Source organism: Chaetura pelagica, unplaced genomic scaffold (assembly GCF_000747805.2).
Source record: "Chaetura pelagica isolate M959 unplaced genomic scaffold, ChaPel_1.0 scaffold159, whole genome shotgun sequence".
NCBI classification, from domain to species: Eukaryota; Metazoa; Chordata; class Aves; order Apodiformes; family Apodidae; genus Chaetura; species Chaetura pelagica.
The window spans coordinates 5,325,206-5,334,947 of NW_009954555.1; the positions used below are offsets into that span (position 1 = coordinate 5,325,206).

The 9,742-nt window shown below is 55.0% G+C and overlaps 2 protein-coding genes across 2 annotated transcripts in view; one reads left to right on the forward strand and one right to left on the reverse strand.

Moving 5' to 3' along the window:
* The window catches only part of ARHGEF16 (Rho guanine nucleotide exchange factor (GEF) 16), an 11,084-nt gene extending 8,653 nt beyond the window's left edge, over positions 1 to 2,431 (forward strand). The window contains exon 15 of the mRNA XM_010005283.1: positions 2,362 to 2,431. Coding sequence (XP_010003585.1) covers positions 2,362 to 2,431 — 70 coding nt within the window. The remainder of the gene's footprint in view (positions 1 to 2,361) is intronic.
* Positions 2,432 to 2,759: 328 nt separating this feature from the next.
* The window catches only part of MEGF6 (multiple EGF-like-domains 6), an 84,105-nt gene continuing 77,122 nt past the window's right edge, over positions 2,760 to 9,742 (reverse strand). Inside the window, exons 26-37 of the mRNA XM_010005284.1 lie at positions 9,691 to 9,721; positions 7,950 to 8,078; positions 7,601 to 7,729; positions 6,071 to 6,202; positions 5,477 to 5,605; positions 5,070 to 5,198; positions 4,763 to 4,891; positions 4,455 to 4,583; positions 3,803 to 3,931; positions 3,591 to 3,719; positions 3,009 to 3,140; positions 2,760 to 2,890 (exon numbers count right to left, since the gene is read on the reverse strand). Coding sequence (XP_010003586.1) covers positions 2,760 to 2,890; positions 3,009 to 3,140; positions 3,591 to 3,719; positions 3,803 to 3,931; positions 4,455 to 4,583; positions 4,763 to 4,891; positions 5,070 to 5,198; positions 5,477 to 5,605; positions 6,071 to 6,202; positions 7,601 to 7,729; positions 7,950 to 8,078; positions 9,691 to 9,721 — 1,458 coding nt within the window. The remainder of the gene's footprint in view (positions 2,891 to 3,008; positions 3,141 to 3,590; positions 3,720 to 3,802; positions 3,932 to 4,454; positions 4,584 to 4,762; positions 4,892 to 5,069; positions 5,199 to 5,476; positions 5,606 to 6,070; positions 6,203 to 7,600; positions 7,730 to 7,949; positions 8,079 to 9,690; positions 9,722 to 9,742) is intronic.

Here is a 9,742-nt window from a genome sequence, read left to right on the forward strand (position 1 = left end):
GCCAGGGTGTTGGCTCCGCTTGGAAAGTTGTGGCTGAAGCTGCCATCCCCATCCCTGCTGCACCTCCTGTGGGCATGGGGAGAGCAGGCCTGAATCCAGAATTTTTAGGAACTTTATAAGCTGGGCTTGTTCCTGGACCCAGTTTTTCCCTCCTCTTTTGTTATTTTATATATTTCCCCACCACCACAATAAATCCATTGGCCCCAGTGGAACGCGTGTTCTCCTTGCCCAAAGGGGAATGGCACAAAGCATCAGCAGCACCAATGGGTCTCTGGGTTTAACCTGCCTGGGGTGGTGGCTGTCCCTGAGCACACAGCTCCGTGTGGGATCAACAGCAAGGAGCCAGGGATCCCCACTAGGAGCTTCAATAAATGTCCCTTTGGTGGCAGCATTGCTCTGGCCTCTGCTCCTTCTCCACATGTGCACATCTCTGCAGCAATCCTGCAGAATAGCTGACTTAAACCTCTGCAGCACAACTCAAGTGTAATTGACCAAGGGACACCAGATAAATAGAAACTCAGTGAGGCTTTGGGTTTATTTCTTGTAACTGTGGGAGAATCAAAATTTTTCATCAGTGGGATCCAAAAAGAGAGACAGCAGCTACATGAAAACAGGAAGCAAAGAAACTGTATTAGGAAACAGAACAGGAAAAAAGTCATGGTATAAAAAAAATGTAGGTACAGAGTTGCTGCAGCCCCATGCTCAGGGTTTCCTCCAAGCAGCTGCCAGGAGCCACAGAGCTGCAGCTCAGGCTTTTGTAACGGGACAGGACAGATCTCTCCTGGTGTTTAAGGCCAGGCTATGTTTCTGTTTTCCTGGAGCAGGGCCTGGGGGCAGAGTGGTTCTGTGCACCTCAGTCTCTGGCCATGCAGAGTGGTGGCATCACTGCCATCGTGGTGGCATCACTGGTGGCACAGGGAGGGCAGAGGCTGCACTGGCTTCCCAACCAGCCAAGGAAAGGAACAAACCTGCACCTCCTGCAAGGGGCACTTCAAGGCAAATGCAACAAAACATCTGATTGTCTGGAGAATCGGCAGCAAGACCAGCAGGATTGATCAGGGTCATTTGGCATGTGGACAAACTCTTCCTACTCCCTGGTTATCCATCATACAACATACAATCTTAATTACACCATTTTGGTCCTTCACTACAGACTTATATTAACATCATTTCTTCACAATAATGATACCTAATGCAAAAAAAAAAATACTGTTAAGGAAGAAATAAAATAAGAAAAGAATTAGCAAAAAAAAAATTACAAGTTATATACAGATTAAAATAAATTCCATCAGGAAAAGAGACAATTCTTTTATTATTTTCAGTTGGCCCCTTGGGAATAACTGCAAGGCCAGTGCCTGGGCAGGGCTGTGCTGCAGCAGCAGCAGAGGCAGAAGTGCTGGGACGGGGCCGTCCCGTCTCCTTCGCAGAGCCTGGTTCCTGTGACCTTCTCAGCTCTCGGGCTCCAGTTCCCCAAGAGCTTTGTGCAAATAAATGAAGGGCACTGGCTGGGTTTTGCTGTGACTCCACACCTGCAGCCTCCTGGCTGCTCCTGCCTCTGTCTCCTGCCCAGCTCCTGGGCTCAACTGGGATGGAAAAATAACAGAGGGTCCAGGGCTGGGGTGCACACACTTAAATAAGGATTTGTATGTACTGGACCTTGCAAGGGCTCTGTGTCTATCTGCACTAAGCTAGTTTAGGCTTAGTTTTCAGGGGAAAACAGGCAGCTCCAATGGACCGAGACATTCCTGGTATGAAAACCCAGCTCCTAAAGCCCTGCAGAGTTTGTGGAGAGCAGCCTCATGGTGGGCAGGTCACTGCCTAGTGCTGGGGACATCAGCTGGGGTGCTGGGGAGGGCTGGGCTGTGGGCACCGGCTCTGCAGGGGAGCTGGGGCAGGAACTACAGCTGTTGTTCCCATGACAAACTATAAGTTACAGTTAAAAAAAACCATTGTGAACTCAAAATTAAACAAACAAAACCAATAATAGTTCAAGTGAGGTGGTACTGCCACAGGAGGCACGATCTCTGGGTCATTTGTGGCAATACCGCTGTACATCTTCCCATAAATATTGTTGCATAAATAACTATTTTTGACCACAATTTCAGCTCCCACCTCCAGTTCAGCACCTAGAAGATGAAGGCCAGCAATTTGTCCACTGACCAGAACCAGTCGCTTCTGACCTGTCCCTGCTGGTGTCTGGCTGAGGGCATGTGCCCGTGCCCGGCTGCTGTGGGGAGCTGGTGATGCTCTGTGCTTCAGCCTGGCTCAGGCAGCTCTGAAAGCAGCAGCTTTGTCAGAAAATGATACATGTTCATGTGACTTGTAAACAAGTTCATTAAGTCGGTCATTTGGCTTCTTCAGGTGGCTGCTTGGTGGCACCAAGGGAGCTCCAGTGGCACAGGACCTAGTGCTCAACCTGCGGCGGGTGTGAGGGATGCTCAGCTGGGGGTAGATGAGGTGGGTGGCCTGCAAAGCAACCAGATCGTCCTGCAATGCAACTAGATCATTCTGCAAAGCACTCAGACCATCCTGCAAGGCACTCAGACCATCCTGCAAAGCACTCAGACCGTCCTGCAAAGCACTCAGACTGTCCTGCCCCTCGTCCCCCAGCACCCAGCGGTGCCAGCAGGTTTGCTCACAAATAAGGTGTGGGGGTTTTCCACTGTGGTCAGTGCACGGGATCATTTTGTTCCAGTGGGCTTTGGTGTTGTGGCTTTACCAGGGGCGTGGTTGGGGTTATCCTGCTCAACAGCTTCATTTCACACCACTGTGCTTTCCCTTGTGGCTGGGGTCATGGTGAGCAAATTGTACCAGATGAGGGCCTTGGGAATAAGATGGTGCCACACTGTTCTACTGGTTTTAGTTGATAGGACCACTACCAAAAGCAGCCCTGCAGGGCACAAGCCAGGGGCCCAGCACAGGTCCCCCAGGGTCCTCCCCCAGAAGCTGCTGTTACTTTGGGCTTCCCCTGCCTGTGTCCCCTGGTACTCACTGTGCCTGTACGTTACCTTCCCGACACGTGGGTCCCGTGTAGCCGGCCAGGCAGAGGCACTGGCCGTTCCGAGCGTTGCAGTAGGAGCTGCTGGGGGGGCACTGGCAGGGCAGGCTGCAGTCAGGGCCATACTTGGTTGGCTGGCAGTCTGGAGAGGGGCAGAGAGGGGCTGCAGGGCTGCAGAGACCTCAGCCATGCCCCGTGCAGCAGGCAGGGTGGGCAGAGGAGGTGTGTTGCAAGATGCAGCTTTGTGCCTTGTCCCCTGTCCCAGCCTGCTCTCGAGCTCTGGTGATACAAGACACCAGAGCATCTCCAGGCCAACTAGATGTTCCTTCAGTGTTTGAGCCTCAGCTTTTGAGCTAAGCACAAGAGCACAGGAGGCTGGGGGTGCATTTGTATTCAGATGCAACTGTAAGCAGAGGCTGATGAGGTGACTGCCACTGGTCAGGTGCCCTCTTACTCTTTGTGGGGACACACAAAACAGAAAGCTCCTTCTGTGAGAATTCAGCACCCACAAGAGGAGTTTTGTGTCCACTGTAGGACAGGGCTTCTACTCCACATCTTGCAACCATCCCCTTTCTCACCTTCCCAGACTCACCTGAGCCGCACTTGGGGCCGGTTTTCCCCGGGGGGCAGCGGCAGTGCCCGCTGGCTGGGTCACAGGACGCGTTGCCGACACAGTCACAGAGCTGCTGGCACCCCTCGCCGTACGTTCCTTCCCTGCAGCCTGTTTGGAGAGGTGAGATATGGCACATGGGTCACACTGTGGGATCCTGCCCGTTACTTGGGAAGCAGGAGCAGGACAGGTACCTGTCTGGCAGCGCTCTCCGTGGAACCCAGCAGGACACTGGCAGAGGCCCGTGGCTGGGTCACAGCCTGCCCCGTGCTCACAGTCACAGCTCTCCTGGCAGCCAGCTCCATGGAAGCCCGAGGGACAACCTGGGATGGAGCCAAGCACAGAGCTCACTACAGCTGGGATGGGTCGAGCGCAGGCTCAGCTCAAGTCGAGCTCTGCAGCAAAGCCTCCATCAGCCCAGCAGAGAGAAGCAGAGAGCCTGTCTCATCGAGAAGTGTCCCGTGGGGCTACCAGAGAGTCTTGGTGAAGAGCACAGTGGCTCAGCTCTGAAGCAGTTCAGCTTCAAACTGTTTCAGCCCCGAAGCAGCTCAGCTCTGAAGCATTTGCTTGGCTACCCAGCCCTGAGCTGCACAGCAGTGCCCTGTGTGCTTGGCTGCCTCTGCCCAGCACCGCTCTACCCATGGGTCTCATGCAGAGATCAGGAATTTCCTTCTCTGCAGCTCCTTCTGCTACATGGGAAGGTTTGCTGTCAACACCAGGAGAAGGAACCACCCACTGGTGCACACAACGTGCCACCAGAGCCTTTGTCCTATGGTCCTGCTCTCTCCCTGCAGGGAACAACCTCCCCCTCGAAAAGCCGAGGGTGTTTCCACCACCACAACTCACGGTGTTCACAGAGGGGCCCGTAGTGGCCGGCGGGGCAGACGCAGGCTCCAGTCCCTGGGTGGCAGGTGGCCCCGTGCAGGCAGGCACAGGGGAGCTGGCAGTTGGCACCGTACCTTCCCGGCGGGCATTCTGCAGGGAAGATGGAGCAATGGAGCTGCTCAGTGGCTGGAGAGCCAGCCCTGCCCTGCTCCTGTGCTCTGAGGGCTCCAACACGAGAAGGCAGGGTAACAGAAACTGGACCCAGCGTGAAAGAGAGTGAGCTCCCCAGTTACTGGACTGGTGCAGGACTGCAGCAAAGGCAGGTTTACCTAATTCACAGGATGTCCCCGTCCAGCCGGGCGCACAGGCACAGGAGCCATTGGCTGCATCACACAGCCCCCCATTGAGGCAGGAGCAGGGCTGCTGGCAGCCCATCCCGTACCGCTGCTTCTCACAGCCTGGGGGACAAGAGGAGGTGGCAGTGGGGACCTGGACCACAGCACAGCATGGGGCAGGAGCACCCAGATGCAGGCAGAGGACTCAGGGTGAGGACATAGGTTCTTGCTCAGGACCTTTTCCAGCCACTGCCTGAACTGCTTGCTCGTCAGGACACACCACCCTGCCGCTGATATTTACCCTGCTCACAGGTAGGACCTGTTCTCCCTGGAGGGCAGATGCAGTCTCCAGTGACAGGGTGACAGGAAGCGCCGTCCCCACAGGAGCAGAGCTGTGCACAGTCCTTGCCATAGTAGCCAGCAGGACAACCTGGTGGGAGGAAGACCTTGAGCTGCCTTGGTCACAGCTGGTGACATTCAAAGGCTCAAAAGGATGGACTTTGCCATGGGACATGAGCAGAGCGACAGGGAGGCAGGAGGGCTGGCAGCCCCGGCACTGGCCTTTAGGTTTCCTTCTGCTGGAGAAGCAGAGCATTGCTAGCACGGCACGATAAGAAGGCTGATGTGTCAGGCCCTTCATGGTGGAGAAATAACTGTGCCATACAGCTCAGCTGCTGTGGACCCTCCTGCCCCTGCCCCAGCACTCACCGGTGCCGCAGTCCGCGCCGATGAAGCCAGCAGGGCAGTGGCACCTCCCGGTGGCACCGTCACACCGGCCCCCGTTTCTGCACTCGCACGGCCTCTCACAGTTGTGGCCGTACCACCCAGGGGGGCACTCTGCAGGAAAAGAGAAACCGTGGCCTCAGTGCCTGAGAAGAGAACAAGGTTCAGACACTCTGGAGAAACCTTCCCTGTGGATTCAGCCATTCCATCAGGGAGGAAGCTGGCAGTGCTGCAGGAAGAGGGTTGTTGCTGGGCTGGTGCAGCTGATGGGCTCCTGATGCTTCAGAGCTCCTGCCCCAGGCTGGGAGAGCTGGGCAGTGGTTAACAACAGAACAGCATGGATCTCAGACATGCCAAGGAGGAGAGAGGCAGCCAGGGCAAGAAACCAAGCAAGACAACCCATGAGAACCTGGGCTTTGAAGCTGCCCCAGCGAGCTGGCACCTCCCCAGGCTGAGGCTCCTCCTGTGCCCGGCCCCATGCCATGGGGAGATGGCTTCACACCAGCACTGGCACTACAAGCACGGGAGGAAGAGCAGCCAAAGGTCCGTGAAGGAGTCAGGAAGAGAGTGAGGACTCACCCAGCTGGCAGGCAGGGCCGTGGAAGCCGGGGGCACAGACACAGGCCCCGGTGACAGGGTGGCACTCCTGGGTGGCTCCAGCACACTGGCAGATCTGCCCACAGCCCTCACCAAAGGTCCCGGGCAGGCAGGCTGCAGGAGAGAGGGCAGCAGGGTGACACAGATTTACTGTTTGCTCTTTCACCTCCTCTGGGCAAGACTTTTTATTTTTCTTTTTCCCCCTTTTTATTTTAAGCCAGGACATAGGAAGCCTCTTGTGACAGTGGAAGTTCTTTGCCACCCAGAAAGCAAAGGGAGCCACATGCAAATGATTCGTTGACTCCAGGAAAGACTTGGATTGAAACACAAACTGAGAACTTAAAGGCATCAGGTGCCTTTTGAAATGCTGGCCCTGCCTACCCCCAGATTCCTGCAAGCTTCCATCCCCCCAGACATGGCACATACCCTGGGTAAGTGTCCCCTGGGTAAGTGTCCCCTGGGTAAGTGTCCCCTGGGTAAGTGTCCCCTGGGTAAGTGTCCCCTGGGTAAGTGTCCCCTGGGTAAGTGTCCCCTGGGTAAGGAATGCGCTCACATGCCTCTCTCTCTTCCAGACTTGCTCAGAGCCACAGGAGCTCGTTTTAATACTGATTTATTGCTAATCCCCTGGATAAACACAGAGCTCTGGTTTCCCACTTGGCTCCCTGCGCTTTGCTAACGCTGGGCGGGCACAGACCCAGCGGCCAGAACGTGAGCTGCTCCTTGGCACAGCTCGCTGCTGGCAGGGCCGCCTCCAGTTTTTCTTTCCCTTTTTTCTTTCCCCTCCCCTCTATTTTACGCAGCAGCCCTCACCAAAGGTCCCGGGCAGGCAGGCTGCAGAGAGGGCACCAACGTGACACAGATTTACTGTTTGCTCTCTCACCTCCTCTGGGCAAGACTTTTTATTTTTCTTTTTCCCCCTTTTTATTTTAAGCCAGGACATAGGAAGCCTCTTGTGACAGTGGAAGTTCTTTGCCACCCAGAAAGCAAAGGGAGCCACATGCAAATGATTCCTTGAGTCCAGGAAAGACTTGGATTGAAACACAAACTGAGAACTTAAAGGCATCAGGTGCCTTTTGAAATGCTGGCCCTGCCTACCCCCAGATTCCTGCAAGCTTCCATCCCCCCAGACATGGCACATACCCTGGGTAAGTGTCCCCTGGGTAAGTGTCCCCTACTGCTCGACCTCGCTCACATGCCTCTCTCTCTTCCAGACTTGCTCAGAGCCACAGGAGCTCGTTTTAATACTGATTTATTGCTAATCCCCTGGATAAACACAGAGCTCTGGTTTCCCACTTGGCTCCCTGCGCTTTGCTAACGCTGGGCGGGCACAGACCCAGCGGCCAGAACGTGAGCTGCTCCTTGGCACAGCTCGCTGCTGGCAGGGCCGCCTCCAGTTTTTCTTTCCCTTTTTTCTTTCCCCTCCCCTCTATTTTACGCAGCAACTGCTCGACCTGCCATGTTCCCAGGGCCTGTCAGCAGGCGACTGTAAGAGGATCACCCCTTCCTCCGTACGTTTTTCGCATCCCGAGCCCGCCAGGCCGGGCGGGCAGCCGCAGCGGCCGCTGACGTGGTGGCAGGGCACTCCCGGGGGGCAGGCGCAGCGGCTGGCACAGCTCTTCCCAAAGGAACCTGGCAGGCAGGCTGTGGGAAAACAAGCAGGGAGATGTCAGTCTCCTGGTCGCATTCCAAGTGCCAAAAGGCCTGAGAGACCCAGGGCCAGCTCCTGCCCTGGGCAGCACTCAGCCCAGAAGCCTCTTCCAAGCCAGGCTGGCGCCTTTGCCACAACTTGAAGTTCTTACTAAAAACGTTTTCTCTACTTCCCAGGCTGTGGGAGGGTGCCAGGACAAGGGAGGTGCCTCACCTTTCTCGCAGCGCCGGCCCCTCCAGCCGCGGGGACAATCACAGGCACCAGTGACGTGGTGGCACGAGACGTTGGCCCCACAGTCACAGTGCTCCTCACAGCGTGCCCCAAACCTCCCCTCTGGGCAAGCTTCAGAGATACAAGCACAGGAGAGAGGTTACACACAAATGGTGCCCTGAGTGTTCTTCCCTGCCGTTCCTGTAGGCACAGACTTCACTTTATTTGCATCCCCTTCATTCCCTCCAAGCCAGAGCAGGGCTGTGGCAAGACTGGTGGCCTCTGCCAGCCTGTGAAGGTATTTTCGTGGTGCCAAACACAGTGGGTGCAGTACCAGAACTATGCAGCAGTGAGCACTGCAGGAGCAAGAGCTGTGAAACTCATTTTCACTTCTGTATCATGAATGAATGCAAAAAACCAGAAACAAAACCAGCCTGGTAAGTCCCTTGTCCACGCAAGGGCCATGTTTGTACAGGCACTGGGTGAGAGCTCAATGCACCCTGCCCAGCTGGGCAGATGTCTGCACTTGCAGTCACTTTGGAATGCAGCTCTGAGGGAAGGCAAGGAGGGAATTCTAGCCTTTGTTCAGAAAATTATATATATATATACACACACACACATATATATAATTAATTTGTGTTTGTGGGTGTTTTTGGTTTTTTTTAAAATTAATTTGTATTGAAAGAAATTATACAAATTAATCTGTGGGTGAGATTGGTGCAGGCAGCTGTGGGCAGGGTGAGGCAGGAAAGTCCCCAGGATATTATGGTCAGAACAATGGGGGCATCTGGAATCCAAAACTCCTGGATGCCCGTTCTCTACAACCCATTGTCTGCCACCTCCACCCTGGCAGCTTAATGCTGCCTTGGGATGGGGACTTTGTGCTGGTGGCTCTGGGGTTGTGGCAGGGGGTGACACAAGGTGCCTGGGGATGTGGCAGGATCTGGCTGCTCACCCAACGGAGCAGCTGATGGCAGGAACAGCATGGGCAGCTTCCCTGTGCCAGAACTCCCTGGCAAGTTTTGGTGTTGCTCTAAGATGAGCCTTTTGCACTGGACTATAAGGAATGCACCAGGCTGAGGAGTCATGACCCCAGCACAGGGAAGAATGTTGTGGGTCTCTCCTCAGCGTGCTGATACTCGATGCAGGTCCCTGCTGCTGCTCCTGGTGAGGCCAAGAGCCTTTTCAACACGTCCTCATAGCAAAGGGATTGCCAGGGTCTGTGTTACATTTACAGACAGGGTGATGTCAGGAGCCTGCCCAGTGACAGATGTAATGATGTGCTGGAGCTTAGGACTGCAGCCAGGCTTTTAGGGTCAGTCTCATCGGGCCAGATCCAGTGAAGAGTGGAAGAAAGAATGGAAAGGAGGAGATGATCCTCTGTTCCCCTTAACATAAATGGAACAGAAGATCTGCTTCACTGGAGACATTCAAACCCCACCTGGATGCCTTCCTATGTAATGTACTCTAGGTGACCCTGCTCTGGCAGGGGGGTTGGACTAGATGATCTTTCGAGGTCCCTTCCAAACCCTAGGATTGATTCTATGATTCTATGATTCTATGAAGATCTTAACTTGCCATTTCGCTTTCAGCACTGGGATGGGGAGGGGCAGCAGATCCTCACATCCCTGCTTACAGCTGTGCTGAAACCCGAATTTCATGTCTTTGCTTAAACATGCCCCCCTCCCCCCTTGCACAGTGCCCGGGCACTGGTGCAGCACAACCCCCCCGAGGTGGCACTTACGGCTGTGGCAGCGCGGGCCGGTCCAGCCGGGCTGGCACAGGCAGCGCCCGGT